At 39.7% G+C, this 24,306-nt stretch overlaps 1 protein-coding gene across 4 annotated transcripts in view; it reads left to right on the top strand.

The window, feature by feature from the left end:
* The window catches only part of EYA3 (EYA transcriptional coactivator and phosphatase 3), a 105,008-nt gene extending 80,927 nt beyond the window's left edge, over nucleotides 1-24,081 (top strand). For 2 of the 4 annotated variants that reach the window (XM_012750562.3, XM_012750561.2), the window contains 7 exons: nucleotides 1,297-1,386; nucleotides 3,519-3,577; nucleotides 5,216-5,376; nucleotides 7,971-8,085; nucleotides 9,129-9,250; nucleotides 17,652-17,752; nucleotides 20,463-24,081. In XM_012750562.3, coding sequence (XP_012606016.1) covers nucleotides 1,297-1,386; nucleotides 3,519-3,577; nucleotides 5,216-5,376; nucleotides 7,971-8,085; nucleotides 9,129-9,250; nucleotides 17,652-17,752; nucleotides 20,463-20,543 — 729 coding nt within the window. In that variant the 3' untranslated portion in view covers nucleotides 20,544-24,081. Of the gene's footprint in view, nucleotides 1-1,296; nucleotides 1,387-3,518; nucleotides 3,578-5,215; nucleotides 5,377-7,970; nucleotides 8,086-9,128; nucleotides 10,247-17,651; nucleotides 17,753-20,462 lie in introns of those variants that run through there. The other 2 variants (XM_075995645.1, XM_075995633.1) reach the window with 1 other exon arrangement.
* Nucleotides 24,082-24,306: the final 225 nt, after the last annotated feature.

The following is a 24,306-nucleotide window of genomic DNA, read 5'->3' as shown; positions in this document are numbered from 1 at the left end:
ATCAGCCTAGCTCACAGCAACCTCAAACTCCTGGGCTCAAGCGATCCTGCTGCCTCAGCCTCCCAAGTAGCTGGGACTACAGGTGCACGCCACTATGCCCTGCTAATTTTTTGTATTTTCAGTAGAGACAGGATTTTCCTGTTGCTCAGGCTTGGTCTCAAACTCCTGAGGTCAAGCAGTCCTCCCACCTCTGCTTCCCAGGATGCTAGGATTACAGGCATGAGCCACCATGCCCGGCTGTAAACATCAATTTTAACAGAAAGATGAGCTGTTTTAAGAAGATTAAGGCTGCAGTTTATACACTAAATTACCTCAAAGCTCATATTTCTATGAATAAATTTTATAAAAATATCTGCCCCCAGCTGGCCGCAGAGGTATGCACCTGCAGTCCCAGCTACTTAGGGGGCTGAGGTAGGAGGATTGCTTAAGCCCAGGAGTTTGAATCCAGCCTGGGCAACATAGTGAGATCCCCATCTCTAAAAATAAAAATTCAAATATAATATCTGCCTCCTTTGCCATCTTACTACTTTCAGTTATTTTGTATTATTTCTAATATTTCTGTTAGGAGTATTTTCCACAGACTTTTAGTATTTAGGTTGGCCCACTGGCATAAGGTCATAAGCTACATAACTAAGCTGGTTTTAAGAATGTATAAAATAAGGGCATACAGCCTCTAATTGAAAGACTGATGGTTCGTTTTTAAGCAACTTACTGATGGTTCATTTTTAAGCAACTTGCAATGGTTTTCCTGCAAATATTTTGGTTCTGCAACTTTTCTTTACTTCCTGGTGTTGAGATTATCAGATAACTGGCATCTAGTGTTATATCTTGTGTGTGTTCATATACATTTTGTGTGTGTACATGCAGGGAAGATAATGAATATTATGATAGCAATATTTTAGCAATAGTTAGAATTTACTCTGGAACAGGGAATTTCCCAAAAATTCAGTGAATTTTTTTAAGTGGGAGGAGACCTCCAAAGGGAATGACGGGTATAATTTTAACTGTAAAGCATTGAGTTGGTTTTTAAAAATATATCCTCTGTCCCCATTTACTTTTATAGTTTCTAGTTTCTAGAAACTGAAGTCCTAAAATTTTTAACTGTCCATATCTTCTCTGTTGCACAATCCTGTATTCCTATAACTATGAATGAAATTGCATCAGTTATACTTTGAAGCACTATTGTGGGCTTGTGTTGTTTTGGCCTTAACCCTAAATAATTTTGAAATATTTGAAGATTAGAACCAGTGCTGTGATTACCAAGTTAAGGAAATTTTTTTCTTAATTGTCTTCTAGGACCCAACAGTAGTGATTGGCTCAGGTTTAACAATGGAAGAAATGATCTTTGAAGTGGCTGATACACATCTATTTTTCAACGATTTAGAGGTAAGCATTTTAAATTGTTTCTGTACTTTGGTGAGAAGTCTTGTTCAATAACTGTTTTAAAGCCAATGCTTATTATATTTAGAAGAAACATAGTTAGAGGGTGGGTATGGAGAGATCAGCTGGCCACTTAAGCATATATAGTCTTAGAGAAATAGTGTCATGGATGTGTCACCATAGTCTTGGTTCTAGCCCTCAATTTTATTGGCTCCAAAATTTGATTTTTGTTGGCGTATTTGGAAGTGATCTAGCACTAAGGGACATGCCAGCCTATCAGGTGAAACACTGACATATAAACCAACATTCCAATTTATTTATCCATATTAAATAATATATATAAAATGGGTTTGATTATTTTTGTTCTCAATTATATTTTGACTGTTCTTCAATTTTAGCTTTTTAAAAGATAGTATCAGGGGGGGCGGGGACCAAAAAAGATAGTCTTTTGATTTGTCAAGTCTCTAAATGGCTATTCTAACCCATCATATGCTATACATGCTTATTGTTTATATATAGGTTAACCTTGATGTACGGAATCATTTTTTACTTAGGTGCCAGGAAAATTAAGAAACACTAAGAGCTTAATGGGGACATTTTTTGGCTTTGACATTTGAGTTCACCTTTGTGGTAAACATGGTGTAGCAAAAAGAGCACAGCACTGGGAGTTTGAAGACCAGAGCATCGATCTCAGATTGGGAAAGTTATCTTCCCATTCTGGGCCTCAGTTAAGCAGTCACCCTATGTAGGCAACTACTAACAGTTATTGTATCTGGAGAGGGGAATGAGTTGCTGGGACAGAGGTAGGAGAAAGCAGACTCTACACGTCACGTCCTTTTGAATTTTGAGCTGTGTACTACATACATTACTACCACTTTTTGAAAATGGTAAACATTTTAAAGTAAAATAAGATAGCATTTTAGAAATATAAAGTAATCCTTTGTTTTAAAATAGAATCTAATTCTCAATAGACAATTCTCCAATGAATTAAATTAATAGGGCTCTAAACTTCAGTACTTTTGTCTGAACTCCTTAATACTTTAAGCTTCCCTCAGCTTCACATAGTGCTAAATTAGGACATCATAGTTTTTATTCAGCAAACATTTATTGAAAACCTACTATGTGACAATAATTATTGCCAAATTGTATTTGTAATGATTTTCTAGACATAGTCCTCACTCAGGACTGAAATTTCTGTGAAGAATTTGACCTGAATGTGTTCCTGCCCCCCAGGTCAGTGGTTCTCAACTTTAGGGGGCATAAGAATCACCTGGGGAACTTTGTAAAAATGGAGATTCTGGGACTTCAATCCCAGAAATTCTGATTTGAGTAGGTCTGGGATGGACTCAAGAATATGCATTTTTAAGCAACTTCCCCAGAGGATTCTGATGCAAGTACCATAGGTGGTATTAGAGGAGTGCATCCATCAGAGTTAGGCAGTGGGTGGCATTTTATATCAGTAGTAGCATGGGCTTGGTGGAAAGAACCTTGGATTAGAAGCGGAAAACTTAGGTTCTTTCTATTCTTTTTTTACCACTCACTAGTTGTATGACCTTGATAAAATCATTTCACCTCACTTTTAGAACATAAGGAGATTGAATTAGATAAGCTCTCTACCTCCTAAGTTTGAATTTACAGATTTCTATTTCAGTCATTCTCAGTTTTGATACCATACTCCACTAGCATCTGTTTTGTTTACAAAAATTTATTGGGTACATACTCATAAAGGCATTGGACTAGACCAGAGGAATGCAAAGGAGATGTAAAATGTAGCTAGTGCCCCAAGAGGCCTATAGTGTGATAGGATTTACAGTCTAGTGTAGGAGGACATAGATGGCACCTGAAGTGTAAAGGAGCTTGTGCTTATTCCCATGAGCTGTTGGAGAAATGAACTATTGAGAGAAGAGCAGAACTGAGGGATAGGATAGTTAAGGAAAATTTCATGAAGACTGCGGGATGTGAATCAGGCCATAAAAGAAGTTGGATAGCAAGGGTTGTGAAAGTGATCACCTACACAGAAGAAAGACCATAAGACATTTCATCATCCTGCCATTGTATGTGATCTTTTTACAATATGTCATAGCAATAATAGCTTTTCTACTCTGGGGACTGAAATAGTGTGTTTTGTCTTTTAACAGGAGTGTGACCAGGTACATGTGGAAGATGTGGCTTCTGATGACAATGGCCAAGACTTGAGGTGATAAATACAATGATGTCTTGAACATCAGTACACTTGTTATGTGCAAGATCTGTGTAGGTGCAGGGGAAAACAAAGATGAATAAGATACAACTTTAAAAGTGCTCACATTCTATTAGAGGACACAGAAACAAACATGATAAACTGTGACATACAGTATGAGAAGGTGACAATAGAAAATACAGTGGAGCACAGAGGAGGAAGTAATTCTGATGGGAATAGGGAGCAGGTGGTACCAACAGTGGAGAGGCCTTTTCAGTGGAGTAGCATTTGAGCAGGACCTTAAAGGATAGGTAGCAATGACAGGATGAGGAGAAGCTTTGCAAAATGAAGGATATACTAGTTTGTTTCTTTTTGGCCAGATTTTCAGTCAGGAGAAAATGTGCTTCCAGCCTGGGTAGTTTTAAATGCAAATAAGCATCTAAAATTTCACCAAGGAAACCAACTTCAGGAGTCTGATAATGTCAGGAATAACTCTGTGGAAGACAGTCTTAAACATTTTATTATAGTGAAGGCTATACCAATGAGATCTCATTGGTTGCACAAGTCTCCTATTCCTCTTGTGGCTATTGTCTTCTGGTCTAATAGTCTTAGCTAAGAATGATCCAAAATTTATCTAGCTTATATTTAAAGACCTTTAGTAAAAAAGACTTGTCACATCTGTCTTTTCATATCAATTTGTTTTAATGTTTATCCCTATATTAGTTACCTGTTGTTGCTGTCTAATAATTACCCCAAAGCTTAGTTGCTTAAAATAATTAAATATTTATTCTCTCAGAGTTTCTATAGGTGAGGAACTTGAAAGTGGCTTGGCTACATAGTTGTTAATCAGGGTCTCTGGAGTTGGAATCAAGATGTTGGCTGGAGTCTCTCACATGTGGCTGATGACAGGAGGCTTTAGTTCCTCACTGCATGTGCCTCTCCATGGGAAAGCTTGAATGTTCTCATGTGACAGCTGGCCTCTGCCAGAGCAAGTGCTCCAAGAGAGAGCAAGAGAAAGCTTAGTCTCTGAATTCTAACACTATCATTTTCACCACTTTCTATTTATATTCTAGGTATAGCCCATACCTAAGGGGAGCAGAATTAGAAGAGAGGAGTATCAAAGAATTTGTGGACATGTTTTGAAGCTACGTACATGAACTTAATAAACTAGCTAGCAGATCACTGGGGGAAATCTGCCATTTTTTCAGTATTGGCATTCCGGGTTATTTCCTTCCATTATTTTTTTTACATTTCTCCTTTTTACATAGTTGCAGTGTGTATGTGTATGTCATTTTGTGTGTATGTATATGTATGACAAAATTTTATATTCTGCATTTTTCACTGTATGGTATTGTCTGTCATTAATGAAAAAGATGCTTTATCCCAAGCCAAACTCTGGTGAATACTAGTGCTTGAATTGTTTGTTCCTCTCCTTCCCTCCCTCCCAGTCCTTTCTTTGATAGAACTCATAGAGGTGAGGTAGAGGACTAATGGAAGATGGACTCTGATATACGAAGATTAAGGGAGAAGATTCTTAAAGTCATTAGCCTTGTTTATCAGATAACCAGGAACAAGATAGAGAATCCCAGGTGGCCTGCATCCAAAAACCCCATACTGTATATAGATTTTAATTTTCATTATCCTCTCTTTTTGCAGCAACTACAGTTTCTCAACAGATGGTTTCAGTGGCTCAGGAGGTAGTGGCAGCCATGGTTCCTCTGTGGGTGTCCAGGGAGGTGTAGACTGGATGAGGAAACTGGCTTTCCGCTACCGAAAAGTGAGAGAAATCTATGATAAGCATAAAAGCAATGTGGGTGGTAAGTGTGGCATACAGCCAGTCTAATTCTCTGTTTCTTTCTGATTTCCTACTTTCCTTTCCAGGGATTCCTTAGATTCCCCTGACAACTGCTTACGAATTATGCCACAGTAACATGTTCACTCTATAAAAAATAAGAGGCTTGGTTGAAAACCTTTGGGGAAGAAGCTCTGCATTTCTAATGGACTTCTCTTAGCATAACTTTGCACAGTTCTCTTGTTCTCTTAGACAAATGCCTTTTTAAAGGACATGTATTCCATAGATTACGTTTGATGATGTGTTTTATTCTTTACAACAACTACTGTCAATACTAGTTAATAGGGTGCCACGTTTTTTTGGCTGATTATTATACCATCAGGACAAGTCAAGTAGAACTAGTTAGACTTCTAGCTAGTTTAGACAAACTAAGTTTGTCCAGCGTTGTAGGATAGCATTGTGTTATGATTTGAAGCACGTTGGAAATTCTTTCTTTCCAGAAATATTTCAAATACCAGGTACCACTATGCCTAAAATTCTATTATTTAAACTTAATTGGCCGGGCGTGGTGGCTCACACCTGTAATCCTAGCACTCTGCGAGGCGAAGGCGGGCGGATTGCTCGAGTTCAGGAGTTGGAAAACAGCCTGGACAAGAGTGAGGAGACCCCGTCTCTACTATAAATAGAAAGAAATTAATTGGCCAACTAATATATATATAGAAAAAATTAGCCGGGCATGGTGGTGCATGCCTGTAGTCCCAGCTACTCGGGAGGCTGAGGCAGGAGGATTGCTTGAGCCCAGGAGTTTGTGGTTGCTGTGAGCTGGGCTGACACCACGGCACTCACTCTAGCCTGGGCAACAAAGCGAGACTCTGTCTCAAAAAAAAAAAAAAAAAAAAAAAGAATTAATTAATCACAGATTGGTCAAATTAGAATAGACATTAGAAATCTAATATAAATTCCTCATTTTACAGCTGAGAAAATTAGTCCATCACAGGGTAGTAAGGGCAGCTTACCCATGGTCATGCTGCAAGCTTGTGACCCTACCGTGGTTGGAGTCCACATTCCCTAACTTTTGGTCCAGTGCATTTTACATTCATGTGTTCCCTTTTTTTTGGTGAGATACCCTTATGAGAAGATTCTTAAAACTGTGTACACCCTCAAAGATGTACATGCCCACAAAATGTACACGAGGTAGATTACTCAAGGTCAAGAGTTTTTTTAACTGCACCATGCTGCCCTACAGGGTCGTGCCAAGTGTAGTTCAGTTGGCTTTAAAATTCAGTTTGGTTTATTTCTGTTTAGCCCTCTAAAACCAGATAAAAATCATGGGCTTCCGGACATTAGAATCTAATTTACTTTTTTCAGATTCCCTTTTTTATTGTTTATTTCTTCTCATGATTTAGAGCAGTATTTTTTATTTTGGCAGCTCCAAGTCTTTTTGTTATACTTTTTCTCTCTCACAGACATTAGCCTTTTTTTGGTTAGTTTTCATATATAACCTAAGTCTCTGATCCTTTCCCTGCACAGTGCCTGGACCTGGTTTCCTAAAGAAAATGATTTAACCCCCTGTGAGAATCCCCTGAGCCTAATTTGGGGAACAGATTAAAAGTAATGTCCAGCTTGCTATATGTTTTATACAGTATGAATTAACAAAAGTACCACATCATATATTAAGTATGTGACATACAGTTATTGGTTTTATTGTTGTTTCCTCTAAAGTGTTAAATAAGAACCATCTAATTCTAGGCTTGCATTTTGAAACCATCAGTCAAAACAGATTATACTCCAAGTTTTCCTCCTCACAGAAATGCCTTCTGCTTTTATGGAGTATTGTTAATAGAATAGTATAGCTAATAGAATTTTTTTGTTTTTTAACTTCACTACAGAAAATTCAGAGCGAGATTTATTTGAATATTTTAACTCAAGTGTCCAACAACAAGCTCCCATCAAGTTCTGTTTTGTGCTTAATTATCTAGTCTTAAGCAGTATTTTAGTCTATCAGCTGAAGTTGTTTCAGAAGTAAGTACAGTACAGAGAGTTGCTCATTCACCCTGGAATCTCAAGTTGACATATTCTGACACAGGTGGAAGTGCAGTCACCATGGGAGTCGTGTACAGTAATGGAAAGACTCCCTGAGACAAAAAGCTACTAACTTACTATGTAACCTTAGACCCAGTCCCCTTTCTCCCTTGGACTTTGGTTTGTTTAGAAAGAAATTAGAACTACTGAGGACTCCTCCAGCTGTACACTCATTTTTCCCACTTTGGTTCTTAATGTCATGTTCTAAAGCAGTGCTACTCAAAGTGTGGTCCACTGGTCTGCAAGTGATGTTACTGGTTAGTGAGGAAAAAGGAAGCTTGTACCAGAATGCAGTCATGTTTCTGTCAGCTGATCTTATTGTTGTTCTTGCCCCATAACAAAACATTCTGATGAAGAAAGTCAAAATGGCCTTTTAAGTAGCACTACTCTAATATTTCTCTGAGGAGAGAAATATATTAGCTCAGGAAAATATTTTAGTGACTCGCATTATTTTTAAATTGAATTTAGAAGTGGCTGTCTGAGTATCAGCAAATATATGTTGTCAAATGGTAAACATGTCTGCTTTTATTCCCAAAGGCCTCCTCAGTCCCCAAAGAAAGGAAGCACTGCAGAGATTAAGAGCAGAAATTGAAGTTTTAACAGATTCCTGGTTAGGAACTGCACTAAAGTCCTTACTCCTCATCCAGTCCAGGTATGGAAATGATTCTTTTAGGTCTCATCTTTTCAGAGACACACTCTTTACTACCCCAGTCCAGGACAGGCAATTGCCTAACATAGGTTTTGGGATGGGGAGAGAGAAGTCTGCTGCAGGGAAGTATTTAGGTTAGGGTGGGTGGCCAGGTCATTTTATATTAACCTCATACCTTAGAGTTTTCAGAGAATATTTATATATGAAATCCTTTTTCTTTCCCCTTACTTTTTGCTCACAAAATTAAAACTCACTAACCGATAATCTCCAGTCCAGGAGATGGGCCTGGCGACATCAAAGAAGACAAATCATCACAAATATCCTAAGTGTAGGAAATTCTAAGAAGTGTACTCAGTCCCACTGAAGAAGGCAAGAATCAAAAGAAAAAGGGTACAGTAAGCAGATTAAGGAGACATCAGCATGAAGCTTAGACAAGGAAATAAATGCAGCCATGTTTGCACCAGTATCCTATTGCTCCCTCCCTCACAGCAGGAATTCCAGATACACAACGTAGTAAACAGTAAAACTGACACTGAGGGCTGGATATCTGGTGAGTGAGGGTAAAGGACACGTAAAATTAACGTGTATTATAGCGTTTGTGTTGCTGTTGTGTGAAGAACAGAGAAAACTTAAATTATATCTCATTTATGGACTGAATTGCATTCAGATAAAATAGTACAGCACCCAAAAGCTTTTTGCTATTTGTTTTCTAAAATATGGTATCAATGACACAGGTTGGTAGTATTTGCTAACAAGTGTTTGTGAACTAGAATGATCATCATTAGGTAAGAATTAAGTTGCTGCTCTGTGTCCAATGAGAGACAAAAAAGAGTAGGATCTCTTAATAACATAGAAAATAAATAACCTGAAATAATAAGAGCATAATAATAATAATAGCTGCATATTGGCACTAAATGTATCATACCAGGCCCTTTGAGGTTAATTTTTAATAATTAGATCCTAAAGAGGTGGCCCATTTGAATTCTTACTCCAGGTCAGTTTAGTTTCATCTGTTTCTTTTCTTTTTTCTTCTTACTCCCTTCTAGAAAGAATTGTGTGAATGTTCTGATCACTACCACCCAACTGGTTCCAGCCCTGGCCAAGGTTCTCCTTTATGGACTAGGAGAAATATTTCCTATTGAAAACATCTATAGTGCTACCAAAATTGGTATGGTTTCTATTCTGTTTCTTGTCACTGGCCTTACAATAAAACTTTCTACTCATGATATGCTGTGTTTCCCCGAAAATAAGACAGGGTCTTATATTTATTTTTCCTCAAGAAGACACCCTAGGGCTTATTTTCAGGGGATGTGTTATTTTCCCCTCAAAGCCTCAGCTTATAGCACACATAGGATGGCCGGGACCTGACAGGGGGAGCCGACCATGTTGGTGGGGCTGCCCACACCTTGCCGGTCACCTCTGGAATAGTAGCTGTCACGATGGGGCAGATGAGAAGGGCTGTTCATCTTCTTTACCGCTCCACAATGAAATGCATGGGTTGTACAGATACACTGCATAGCCACACCCATCACTAGGTCTTATTTTCGGGATAGGGCTTCTATTTCACAAATGCTTAGAAATCCTGCTAGGGCTTATTTTATGGGTAGGTCTTATTTTCAGGGAAACACGGTACCTATTATTTGCCAGCCTCTCTATTAGAAACTTTATATATAGTATCTGTAATCCTCACAACAGTCTTCTGATATTTCTGATGAGGCAGTTGAGGCTTAGCAGTTATATAGCTTGCTCAAAGCCTAACAGCTAGTTAGTTACATAAACATATCTTTTATTAATATTTGAAAGAATATAATATCTAGCTTAGTAATCTAGTTTGCCTCATTTCAAGTTTCTCTGTCTTTTTCTTAGAGAATAGATGATATAAAAAGCACTAGATGTAAAATCAAGGACTAAACTGAATACTTAAATATGGTTAAAATTCTTCTCACCCATTAGAATGGCTACTGTCAAAAAATGGCAGGTGTTGGTGAAGATGTGGAAAAATTGGAACCTTGTGTACTATTGGCAGAACTGTAAAATAATGCAAATGTTGCCAGGCACAGTGGCACATACCTGTAGTCCCATCTAGTTGGGTGTCTGAGGCTGGAGGATTGCTTGAGCCCGAGAGTTCCCATTCAGCTTGGGCAACATAATGAGATCCTGTCTCATCCTACTTCTGGATAAATATCTAAAAGAATTAAGCCATCCTACTTCTGGATAAATATCTAAAAGAATTAAGTCTCATATTCTTGAGATATATCCAAATATCCAAAAGGAGGTTCTCAAAGAGATTATTTGCATACCCATATTTATGGGAGCATTATTCACAATAGCCAAAAAGTAGAAGCAATGCAAATGTCCATCAGTGGATGAATGGATAAACAAAATGTGATATAGACATACAATGGAATATTATTCAGCCTTAAAAGGGAAAAAAATTCTGACACATGCTAACACACATCACAACATGGATGAACCTTGAAGACATTATGCTAAGTGATATAAGCCAGTCACAAAAAGACAAATACTGTATGGTTCCACTTATATGAGGTACTTAGAGTAGTTAAATTCTTAGAAAAGAATGTAGAATAGTGGTTAGCAGGGGCTCAAAGGAGGGAGGAAATAGGGAGTTAATGTTTAATGGGTTTAGAATTTCAGTTTTAGGCCAGGCGAGGTGGCTCACACCTGTAATCCTAGCACTCTGGAAAGCTGAGGCGGGCAGATCGCTCAAGGTCAGGAGTTCGAAATCAGCCTGAGCAAGAGCGAGACCCCGTCTCTACTAAAAATAGAAAGAAATTAATTGGCCAACTAAAAATATATAGGAAAAAAAAAATTAGCCAGGCATGGTGGTGCATGCCTGTAGTCCCAGCTACTCGGGAGGATGAGGCAGAAGGATTACTTGAGCCTAGGAGTTTTTAAGTTTAAATTAGTAAATTATAAGTTATGCATATTTTACCACAATTTTTTACAAAGGGAAAAGAAAATAAAAATGACGGAGTAGGATTTAAGTCCTGGCTCCCCTATTTACTAGCTCTTACCTTAGCCAAATTACCTCCTGAGCCTCAGTTTTCTCATGTATTTGAAAATCTGTTGGAAAGTTGGGAAAATCAAATGAGATAACATATATGAAGGTAGTTTTTAACCTCAAAAAATATATTTAATACCAAGTATATAAAGTGATAGGTACTCAATAAATATTTGCTGGATTAATTAATTAGCATCAGGTTTATACAAAACCACTTGTGCAGCTGAGAAGACAGCAGAATATCTCACTCTAATTCCCTGTGTGTTCTGGTGAAACCATCCACTTGCCCTCATATCATTTAGTCTATGTGTATAGTCCCTTCTTCCCCATTGTAGCAAAGGGGTAGGTCCTGGAGTTTAAAGATGTGGTCATTCATTTTCTAATCTATACTATATGCCTGTTGATCAGCTTTTTACATAAAAAAATAGATCTAATATTTTTTATATCCCAGGATCTGTGGAGGTCATAAATAAGCCTACCAAATCCTATTGACACTTGTGTTTTTCCTTCATTCAACAAATGTTTTCTAGATGCAAGTTGACCAGAAAAAATATATATATATTTATTGATCACCTTTTATGTCCCAGGCATTGTTCTAGGTACTGGGGATGTAGCAGTTAACAAAAAAGAAAAAATCCCTGCCCTATGGATAAGATAACCAATGAATAAGTAAAATATGTGAGATGGTAATAAGTAGTGTGGATAAAAATCAGTCAGGAAGCAAAGGTAGGTCATGTTTTAAATAGAAGTTAGAGTAGACCTTGGTGAACAGGTATCTTTTGAGCAAGGGAATGAGCCATTAGCATATGTCTGGGGAAAGAACTGCTAAGGAGAGGAAACAGTGGGAAAAGTTGGGGTCATGTTCAAGGAAGAACAAGGGAAAAAGAATAGTAGGAAATAAAATTGAGAGGTTAAAGGAGAATGTAGAGAGTTTCTATAGGACCTTAGAGAATGAAATGCACTTAGGATATTGAGCAGAAGAGTGACATCTGACTTACACTTTTTTTTGGTAGAGATGGGGTCTTGCTCTGGCTCAGGCTGGTCTCCAACTCTTGGCCTCAAGCGATCCTCCTGCCTTGGCCTCCCAAAGTGCCGGTATTGCCAGCATGAGTCACCACACGCAGCCTGACTTATACTTTAAATGGATTAGTCTCACTAAGACCCTCCTCAAGGGTCTTGAGGAGGATAGCAGGTAGAAAAGTTAGGTTATTGTAACAACCCAGCCTGAGATCATGGATGGCTTCCAGATAGTATTAATAGCAGTGGAAGTTGAGAAGTAATCAGTTACTGGGTGACAGTATGAAGGCAGAACTGACAGGATTTGCTGATAGTTTGGATGTAGGATTTAAAAGAAAAAGAAGTTAAGAATAATTCCAAGTATTTGTGCCTAAGCACCTGTAAGGATGAAGATGTCATTCGCTGAGATGGAAAAGACTGTGAAAGAATGATGAGGAGTTTAGTTTGGGACATGTTGAATTTGAAATTATTATTAAACTTCCAAACGAAGATGTCAAGTAGGCAGTTGGATATCTGATTCTGGAAGTCGACAGATAGTGACTAGATATACAAACTTGTGAGTTCTCTTGTACACATGGCTATTTAAGACTGGATGAGATCATGGAAGTGAATGCAGATAGCAAAAACTAGAGGTCTAAGAACTAAGCCCTGGAGTCCTCCAATATTTAAATGTTTGGATTGTGAGAAAGACCCAGCAGAAGTGTCAGAAGGATTGCCCTTGAGGTATGAGGAGAATGGTGTCTTGAAAGACAAAGGAAGGGTGAGGAACTCTATCCCATGTTGTTGAGTCAAATGAAACCTGAGAATCGAAGGTGGTTTTTAACTACTTGAAGGTATTAACTTTGACATGCAGTTTGAGTGGAGTGATGGGGATGACACCCTAATTGGAATGGGTTTAAGAGAGAATGTGAAGAGAGGAGTTGGAGACAGCAATGATACAACTATATTGTTGTTATATGTTGTTGGAGAAGGTTTGTTTAAAGAAGAGCAAGAAATAAGGCAGTAGCTGGAGGGATATGTGGGCTTGAGGATTTATAAGATTCATAAGAGAAATTATATCAAATTTATATGTAGATGGAAATGATCCATTAGATGAGGAAAAATGATAATGGTGCCTGCTGTGGGCTAGGCATTGCCAAGGCACTAGGAACACAGCAATGACAAAAGTCCTCTGTTGTCATGGAACTTACCTTCAATCAATGGTATTAGGATAATCGGGTTATCCATATGGGGGAGAAAAGGCAGAATTGTTTTCCTTCTTTACATTAATAAAATCAATTGCAAGTAGATTAAAAACTTAACATGAGGTGGGAATATTGTTTGAGCCCAGAAGTCAGAGGTTGCAGTGAGCTATGATCAGGCCACTGCACTTCAGCCTGTGTGACAGAACAAGACCCTGTCTCTAAAAAAAAACTTAACATGAAAAGCAAAACTTTAATTTTTAGAAGAAAATATAGAAAAATAACCATTTGATATTAAGGTGAGGAAGGATCTCTTTTTAAAACATCAAAAGATACTATAAAAAAAACAAAAAAAAATGATTATTTTGATTTCATGAAGCTTTTAATGTTAGATACAATGAAACATAACATCAAGTGACAAGCCATACATTGGGAAAAGATATTTGCAAAACATTTAATTCCCTCTGACAATTAGTATACAGAATCTGTAAAGAATCCCTGCAAATCAATAAGCAGCAATTGCAAATATAGAATATAGAAAAATAGGCAAAAATCTTGAAATAGCAAGTTTACAGAAAAGGAAACCATACTGTCAGTAAACATATGAAAAATTCCTGGCCAGGCGTGGTGGCTCACACCTATAATCCTAGCACTCTGCGATGCTGAGATGGGCGGATCGTTTGAGCTCAGGAGTTCCCGACCAGCCTGAACAAGAGGGAGACCCCGTCTCTACTAAAAAAATAGAAAGAAATTAGCTGGACAACTAAAAATATATATAGAAAAAATTAGCCAGACATAGTGGCACATGCCTGTAGTCCCAGCTACTCGTGAGGCTGAAGCAGGAGGATCACTTGAGCCCAGGAGTTTGAGGTTGCTGTGAGCTAGGCTGATGCCACAGCACTCTAGCCCTGGTAACAGAGTGAGACTCTGTCTAAAAAAAATGAAAAATTCCTTAACCTCATGCATTTCACACCTATCAGAGAAAAATTAAGTCTTGACAGTGCCAAGCTTTGTTAAGGTAATGGGAACTTTTACTCTGCAAATGGAATTGAAAAGGAATATAACCTTTTTTGGAGAACAGTTTGTTAATGTTTAATAAAGTTTGAGATGTACGTGACCCTATGATCCATTCCATGAGATATATGTACTTTTGAGCAGAGATCTGCAAATTACAGCTCATGGGTTAAATCCTGCCCCTTGCCTGTTTTTGTAAGGTTTTTATTAAAATATAGTCATGCCCATTCATTTATATAGTTGCTTTCACACTGCAGTAGCAGAGTTGAATAGTTGGAACAGAGACCATATGGCCTGCAAAGTCTGAAATATTTGCTATCTGACTTTTTACAGAAAAAGTTTGCTGACCCCTGCCTTTGTGTAATTCTCATATGCACAGGGAGGAGACATGTCCAAGGATTTTTTTGGTGCAGCCTTGTTCATAATAGAAAATAATTGGTCTGTGAACCTGTTTGTGAACAAAAAATGGGTAGATATATTCAAACAATGAAATACTATTGAAATACTATATGAAATACTATTGAAATACTATGAAATACTATACTATATTGCAGTTAAAGGTGAATGAACTAAAATTATATCTACTCATAAGAATTAATATGAAAAACAATGTTGAACACAAAAATATATCACAGATAATATCTTATTTTTAGGCAGTTATGCAGGCATCTGTGGGGTTTTTTATTCTCCATATTATTTTGTGGTTGAATTATTTCATTTACAAGAGGTTGAGTTGGAGTGAACATACATCAACACTCCCTTCGGATATTGCTCCTGCTGTCGCTGCCTTACCATGTCATGTCATAAAAACCCAGAACACTCACGGAGCTCCCACACCTGCAAGGTAGATTTTCTGTAGTGCTCATTATCCCAAGTCCTGGCACCCACAGGCTCATCAATCTAATGGAAGTGATTTCATTCCCTCTGACAATAAGTGTGCTTATTTGGTGATTTTCCTCAGTCTCAGTTCATCCGGAGCTAATTTGTGAAGCTGCAGTGGGATCTGGTGCCATGGTAACCACAGTGGGCGGCCTGAGGCTTCCCTTCACAGAACTGTGAAATGGGAGCAAGGAAATATTTTTTCAGTTTGAAATGATTTCAAAGTGTGGTTCTCTCTTAATGGCCACTCTTTGATTTGGGCCATTAAAGAGAATTCTCAAAATCACTTCTGAAAATGTCAGAAATGTTTCTGATAGAGGAAACACAGGAACCAATGTTCTCCAAAGGCTTAGCTGGTCTTACAGTTCACCAGCTTCCATTACTTGACGTTTGGTAAACTGCCTTGTCATTGGCCTCATCCTTCTGAATAGGAACACGCATGTCCAGGATTGTTTTGAGAATGTAAATGGAAGTATTTTACCAGTTGTATTGGAGTCATGTTTTCATGTAGGTAATCTTTACTTTGAGCTATTAATAACTCTCCTTGTCTCTTAATCTGTTCAGAGGAGACATTCCAGAATGTATTCCATCCCTGATTACTTACTGCATGCCAGGATAAAAAAAAAAATCTCTGTGTCCTTCTAAACATGAGGTGTTCCCTTTGTTGAATCTTAGGATAAAGACAAAATCTGACTCACTTATGAGTTTTTTTGTGTGTAGAGAGAGCATATTAGACGGTGGGTCTGCTGGAGGTTGGCTTAGTTTGTAAGGCTATAATGGTTGGAATTAGACAAAATTTTTCAATACCTTGAACATAAGAATTCATTATTAGTTGAATTATTTAATGTTTGAACTGAATTGTGGGGCTTAAGATATGGACTATAGTCCTTCATTGAATCATTTGTGAGATTAATATACATTAACTCAGCAAACATTGATTGAATGCTTCATATGAATGTAAGGTATGACAGTGCTATCGTAAAGTGTTAATAGTAAAAAGGGACCTAAATGCACCTAAGCCAAGCATAGTATTATAAGTGGGAGACTGAACCCAGAGTGCATTAGTGTCTGGTCCAGGTGACTAGTCCATCTGTTTTGAGGTGCCACTTGGGCTATGGATGTCAAGATTTACACTTGCTCAGATGTACTAAGCAGGACTTCTAAGTATGGAGATATAAGTTCTTGTCAATTACGTTACAGTCATCTTAGATTTGTGGATTTATTACAACTTTCCAGCAGATGGCAGTCAAGTGTCTTGAGGAAGAGACACTTTTATTATACTCACACAGGAACCCTGGTACTAAGTCACTGGATCTAAAACAAGAAGAAAGACTGAGAAGGTTAATGGAGCAGGATGAAGAAGGAAGCCAAAGTTAGGACCTTGCTTAACTAAAAAAGGTGGCAGAAACAGGGAAATAAAGTATAAGAGATGATGAAGAAAGAGCAAGAGATATAATTTCCTTTTGTTTATGCACATAAAGTATCTTTCCCACAGCCTTATCATCTGTGCATGCTTAGGTGTTGATTGCATATGGGATTTGAATGTTGTTACGCTGGCATGTTTCTCAGAACTGCAATGGATTTAAGTCACCCATTTCCCAAGGTCAGTTTCAGTGATGCAATGTCTTGGTTACAACTACAAAGTATAGTAAGTGAGGGAATCCTGGATATAACAAATATTGTTGCTGTATTTGTTAGTCACTTTTCTCAGTTCTGCGCTGGGGCTCCTCCTCCACTGAAAGACACAAGGTCTGTGCCCAGGACTGTTTTTGGAAAATGAAGAATTGGATGGAAATGGCTTTTTGTCTGTTACTTATTTCTACCAAGAAATCAGGGCCACATGCTTCCACTTATCTTTCCAGCCCTAAAACATTTCCCCTCAAAAATTAATTATTCATTATGGCACAATGGCAAGAGCTTGGATTTGGAGCCAGGGACACCACCCCCCCCAAGTCCAAATTCTAGCTACTAGCTTATTTGTGATCTGGGAGCAAGTTACCAAACCTGTGAATCCCATTGAAATCTGTAAAATAGGGAAGAGCACCCATCTCACTAGATTATTTGGAGAACTAAATGAATAAATTGATAAGTACTTTGTAAGCTGTAAAGTACAGGCTACAGGCGAAATGGAAGAAAGAGGTGGTATTCATAGCTCTCAACATAGATAAGACTCCTTAGTCTCCCATTTATAGAAATTCCCTCACACTAAGATCTTAGGGACTTCACACTCAATGTGTAGGTTAAAATAAGTAGTTGTTTTGATGGCACAATTTCACTTTCTTTGGGTAGAGGATCTACTAGATCTCTAACTCCCATCCCTACATCCCACCAAACAAACTATACAGGCTGCCACTTAGTCCACCTAAGCACAGGCAGGTAACTTTAAGAGCAGTCCTTTTCCTTGGTTTTGGGAAAAAAAGAGGATATTCTAATAGAAAATTTATTTTTCTTATCAGGTAAGGAGAGCTGCTTTGAGAGAATTGTGTCAAGGTTTGGAAAGAAAGTCACGTATGTAGTGATTGGAGATGGACGAGATGAAGAAATTGCAGCCAAACAGGTAACCATTATAAGGAAAATTGTGCAATTAGAAAAATGGTAAAAACTACAAAATCTTAGCAATCAATTGCGCATTTTTAGTGTTTTCCCTTCCTTCTCTTCTTCTTCCATTGTTCTTTTCTTTTCTTTTTCTTTCTTTCTTTTTTTTTTTTTTGAGACAGAGTCTCACTCTGTTGCCCCAGCTAGAGTGCTGTGGTGTCAGCCTAGCTCACAGCAACCTCAGACTCCTGGGCTCAAGCGATCCTTCTGCCTCAGCCTCCCAAGTAGCTGGGACCACAGGCATATGCCACTGTGCCCAGGTACCGTTTTTCTTTAAAGAAAAAGAGGACCATTTTTCTCCCTAAATGTAGTTTTCCCTGTAAGTTACTAAATCCTTCCCTTCCCCCTCCTCCCTGGCACTCAAGAATCTTAAGACATTTGAGGCCTGCTACAGGGACCCCCCCGCATTAAACGTGGATGGGCCCCATCTTCATCTTAGAAGGCAATGCTTTCTCAAGAACATCAGACTGGACTGCAAAAAAGCAAATCATTCTGACATAAGCTTCAGATTCTCACAAACAAGCAAAAAACCAGTACAATCAAGTTGTTTTCTATAGAGAAAGTCCTTTCTGCTTTTGAGCCCTGGGAAGATTGTTATGATGTTAAACTCATCACTATCCAGGTCCCAACTCCAGGCCATTCTTTCTTAATAAAGGAAACAGTAGATTGAGTTTCATTTCTACTAAATGAATCTATAAGGGTTCTTTCTCTTCCTACCTCAGTTTATTTTCTTCCAGCAACTTGATTTCTTAGATTTGAAGGCATTGGGTTGCCAACTAGGACCAACTTGCCTGGTTTTCTTTACCCAGTTAAGGTAGAAACCTCAGCAACTATAATAAACTATGAGATTGGTAATTAGTTGGCATTAGTACTCATTATGTTTTCATTTGCTACTTTATGTAGCAATTCAAGGAACTTTGTTTTTTCCACATATGTTATCACTGAAGCTTTGATTTTCAAGTGCTTCTCCTTGCCCTCTTTGGGGGAAGACACTAGCGGGTGTAGGCATCAGTGCTTCTCGATCTGAAGGGCATGGGGAGAGAAATAACAACTTAAGTCATTAGGCAGAGTTGGTGTCTGTAAGTTGATGTCTATAATCATCTGCAGTGGAATAGACCCACTGGAAAATGCCTTAGCACTTGATCCAGGTTAGCCTCCACCCTGTGAGGGATCTTTTCTTCAGCCTCTCTGCAGAAGACTTTCCAGTCCTTACTTGGAAATACCCAAGGATGAGGACACTGATTCCCAGGTAGCCTTTTCCACTGCGGGGTCAACCAAGCTGTTAGGGTGTTTCTCCTTCCAGTGAACAAAAATGTCTCTCTCTAACTTTGACTTAATAATGGTCCTCGTCTGGCGCTCCTGAGCATAACCTAACAAGTCTGCTTCCTCTTATGTATATTAATAGTCTTTTAAGTATTATGCATGAGCAGCTTGATTGAAAAAAACCAGGATACATGCCAAAATAATTGTGATCTAGGACCTTAGTGTTCTGAGTAACTTTGAACCACTTTGAACAAGACAGTCAGTAAAGCCAATCTCCTTCAGCTACATAGAACATAGTTTCCAACACTTAGGTTTATCAAAGCCCTCCTTTAAACCATGGCTTCCAAAATTGGGCATGGTGGCTTGTGCCTATAATCTCAGCTACTCAGGAAGCTGAGGCAGAAGGACCACCTAAGACCAGGAATTAAAGACCAGCCTGGGCAATATAGCAAGACCTTCTCTCTTAAAAAAAAAATGTTTTTTTCTTTTTCTTATACATTTCCATTATACAAAGTGCTGGGCAAAAAATAAAAAAAAAATTTAATTACCCTAAGCACAGTGGCTCACACCTGTAGCCCCAAATACTCGGAAGGCTGAGGCAGGAGGATCACTTGGGCCCAGGAGACCTTGTCTCAAAAAAAGAAAAAAAAAAGAGAGACAATATCTCACCCTGTCACCTAGGCTAGAATGCAGTGGTGCCATCATAGTTCACTGCAGCCTCAACTCCTGGACTCAAGTGCTCAGCCTTCTGAGTATTTGGGGCTACAGGTGTGAGCCACTGTACTCAGCTAAGTTTTTGTTTTTTGTAGAGATGGTGTCTCTCTATGTTGCCTAGACTGGTCTCGAACTCCTGGCCTCAAGCAATCCTTCCACTTCAGCCTCTCAAAGTACTGGGATTACAGGTGTGAGCCACTGCACCTGGCTCTGAGACTCTATTAATTTTTTTTTTTAAATGTGGCTTTTATAACAGCACACAGTATTCTGGACATAATGCTGATCAAATAATATAATGGGATTATTATTTCCCAGATCTGTGTGTCCTACATCTTGGACGTGGGCAAGATTTGGGCCTTGTGGCTCTGAAATTTATGAATTGACCATCTGTAAGACGATGTAATCTTATATCAATACTAATTTTTCACCTGGGCCATTTTATTTGATCCTGAAGACCCTACATATAAAAGATAGAACAGGTATATCTCTCATAAAGGCACAAAGCTACCACTGAAACCTAATAACAACCTCTCACGTTTATAAAGTATCCTATAATGTACAACAGCCATAGGAGGTGGGCCTGAGTAGCCAGGGTTACCTCATACCTTGGGGAGAAGTCCGTGGGAGAAAGGATAGGGGTAAATATAAGTTCCCAAAAGAAATTGGATTAACCAGCTATTCCATCTTTCTTCCAGCACAACATGCCTTTCTGGAGGATCACAAACCACGGGGACCTAGTATCCCTTCACCAGGCTTTGGAGCTTGATTTTCTCTAAGAACTGGAATAAGGAGCCTACCCTGTGAACTTTTCACTCCTCAAGGGAGCTAGAGACTGGAACCAACTGGGATCTTTCTCTCTTTCTTTCTCTCTCTGTCCTTCTCCATCGAATGCTGGCGAGAACACAATCAGAACCAAGAGCTGCAGTTTCTGCCAAGAGTGAGCCGCAGCCCCTGTGTTCATCCTCGCACAAAAGCAGGGGACAGTTGGATAGAGAGAACAATAGACTCACTGCAGCTACAGTGCTTTTAATTCTTCTGTGTTTTGTTTTTTTTTGTTGTTATTTCAAAAAACGAAGGAAAAAAAAAGGCAATTCTTGGGGCAGAGTTGCACTCTTAGTCCATGACCAGATTGAGAACTGCTATTAACTTGTGGTGATTGGATAAATGCAGCAGATTTTATAATAACATCTCTTGCAGTCTAGAATCTCCATAGCTGTAGAACTTATTTCCAGGTGAATGTGTATGTTATTTTTATAGGTTAAAGGCCTGGTCTCTGAAGCAGGTTCCCGCCCCCCCCCTTTTCTAGCAAGAAAGGGATGTGTAAAGTTTCCTTGAAAATAGTAATTGAAATATCTAAAATACCTCTCTGCAGCAGTAGCCCCTCTTCAGCTGCTGCAGTGGTCTGCTCTCTGAGATGGTTCCTTCCCTGTTCTTCCATCTCCTGGTTTGCCGAACTATGGGGGCACCGGACACTGAGCAACTTTAAACTTTGGCATTTCCTATCCTAGAAGTCTTAGTCTAAGCCTTTGCAATCCTTCTTCCCCTTTAGCCAAATGGCACAACTCTAGAGACTCCTTTTCTTAGACAGTAAGTTCTAAGCCTTCAGCTTGACTCTTATTCAAAGACTGTGTCCCCAGAGGCTTAGCCTCCAAACTGGAGAGATGGGGCTAAGGCTTTTTAGGAATTTCAGCTTCTTTAGCTCTTGAGACAGGAAGCTTCCACTTATTCTTCCTGCAGAGAAGCACCTTTTGCCCATGAGATGCTCACCCCCGCAGCCTCTTCCTTCTTAGTCATGCGCACATCCACCTCCAGGCTCTGGCCAGTCCCTGGGTGTTGGACCCAAGAGGTCAAATCAAGTCTGATAACAGGCTTCTAACTACATTTTAGCCAGAATTACCAATGTATTTGACTTCCTTTGAGGGAGCCCTCAAGTCATATGAAGGGTACCCTAGGCATGCATTTATCCACATCTCTGCCTGAAAAGAGAAGATTGCTATAATTAAAACCTAGTCTCCCATGGAACACCTCGCTTCTCAAATCCTAATCTAAAGTAGGAAAACAGAAGACCAGAAAGACTTTTCCTGATTTAAATGAGAGTGCTGGATCTCTTGCTTCATGCCTGAAAACCTAATCCTGGGCCAAATGCAGGAGCATCTCAAAAAAAGCATCTGGGCAGATTGTTGGGTACCCAGGCACTAGTCACAGCCTTCCAGCCCAATGTTTGTCTGGTGCCCCATCCCTCCAAGACCAACCTGGGCATCTCCTCAGGGTAAACTTCCCCAGAGCTGAGGAAGTTCAGCCTCTCCCAGGCTGCACAGAGAGCAATGCAGGCTTGGTCCTCGTGAGGCATCCTTGAACAAGCCCAGCTATGATCACTTTTGCCAGAGATTCTGCCTACCCATTTTCCGAAATGTTACAGCACAAAGAGACAAGACTTGAATGCCAGGTCACCGAGATGGCAATGGAGATAGGCTGGTATACACAGTCCTTCAGAACTCATTGAAAAGTGCTTCATGACTCACATTGTTAGGGAGAGTTTTTGGAGAGTAACTGAAGGCAGTGCTCCATTACTTAGCTGCCTCTTTGGCCTTGCTTCCTGGGGGTGGGAGGAGGGAGATGGGGTCTTGAGGTAGACCTTGCCTTGGTCTGTATTCAGCATAGTTGCCCAGAGGCTGCTTTGCCTTGCTTGATGGCTGAACTTAGAAAGCTCTAGGTTTTACTTTCAGGCCTAAAACACTCCCCCATTGCCAATATAGCTGTTGGTTTCCTGTCCTGGACAAAGGCCACGCTGTTGGTGCTTCAGGTTTGCGAGGCTGTGGAGTGGTAACCCACGTAAGTATACACAAATACTTCCCTCTCCCCACCCTGTGGGAGCTCTTTAATTCGCAGACTATGACTTGGACTCTTTTATCAATGGGCTTTTTCTTCTTGCGCTGACTTCCCAGCTTAGCTCTTTCCAAAAGGAACTTGAATTTGGCCAAGAGACGTAAGGAAGCTCTCTGAGCAGAGCAGTCTGCTGCTTTCTAGTTCCTGCCACCCTCATTTAGAGGACAGACAGAAAATAGGAGCTTCTTGGCTCATCTTTGCCAAATTGAACTGTCCAGGAAACAGTGCTTTTCTTACCCTGTCTTTTCCTCCTCCCCAGCACAAAAATTTAGAAAGTAAGTGGGTAGCATCAAGAGCTGTTGGAAGCTGAGGGCCAAAGGATACTATGGGTCCTTTCATCAAGGGGGAAGGCCTCTTTACTAGAAAGAGGCCTCCACGAAACTAGCCAGATGATGAGTCCTTCCCCAGCTGGGCACCTGGGTTCTCTAAGGTGGGTCTGCACATTTCATGGTGAGGGCTGTCTCTAGCAGCAGAGCTGGAGTCGTCAGGTGTGTCCTGGGTTTAAGAGGAGTCTTGACTTTCGAATGTAAAACTGACTGTGCCTTAGCATCACCCTGCCCAGTGCCCCTGGGGCAGCTGGTTGTGTCCAGGAGAATGGACACCTGCTCCAGATTTAGATGCCTATTTGGGCTTTTGTTTGATTTGGGGTGTTCCTGTCTTCTGCTCTGCAGGTTGGGGGGAGGGTGGGCAAAGCTAGTGTCCCAAGAGACTTGTGTGCCACAGCTTGTTCGCAGTTTACACAAACTCAGCTTTAAAGCTCTGACAGATCTGATTGGCAAACTCCAGCAGCAGCCTATGGAGCTTCTAGATGTCCACTACCTTGAATGGGTGTCAGTGCCACTGAGCTAGCGGGGAGAAGAGTACAGGGGCAGAGCCACGTCTGTCTCCCTTTTCCTTGGGAGAGCAGTGGTCCAGGCCGAGTGGTGAGCTTGGGGCCTTCTCACTGCTCACTCCTCCTCAAGGGGGCAGTTAGGGCCCTTCTTAAGCAAGCTTCTATTTCTTACCACTAAATTAGTTTCCTTTTTCATCCGAAAGTTAGAACTCCCCAGATACCACACTAAAGAAGCCAAATCTGAATTCTGAGATTCTAAAATATCTTAAACCACAAGAGAGAAAATCCAGTTCTGCTTCAGCCCCAATCAGCAGACTGTCCCTTCCTCTCCTCTGAGTCAGAGAGCTCCAGAAAGCAAGGCTCCTTGGCTGGTTCCCACTGCACTGACGGGAGCCATCCCGTGGAGGACGACTTCTACTCATATACGACTCTCCCTCTGGACTTCACATGCCTCTTTTAGCAGGAAAAGGCATTGATTGGATTAGATATATTTATGTGACTGCGGGCATTCGTGGCTGTAGAATCCTTGACCATGATGTTATATGTAATGGGAACTATCTTATAAACTTGAAAAAAATAAAGTTTTTATTTTCTATACAGTTTGCTCCTGTGTGTTTTCTGAATAGGATAAGCCCAATTGCCAGCTGTGTAGGAGGAGCCTAATTAGGGCTTCATATAGATTCTAATGAAGAGTTCATTAGAAAGATGTCACCTTTTCAATAACTAGGTCATTAATTTCACCAAAAAAAATTTTTAAAATTAACCATTTGGTATAAATACACATGGAAAAATTAATATTTTTAAATAATCTGCAAGAGAGC

Source organism: Microcebus murinus, chromosome 2, assembly GCF_040939455.1.
Source record: "Microcebus murinus isolate Inina chromosome 2, M.murinus_Inina_mat1.0, whole genome shotgun sequence".
NCBI lineage: Eukaryota > Metazoa > Chordata > Mammalia > Primates > Cheirogaleidae > Microcebus > Microcebus murinus.
This window is presented reverse-complemented; position numbering and strand designations above follow the sequence as displayed.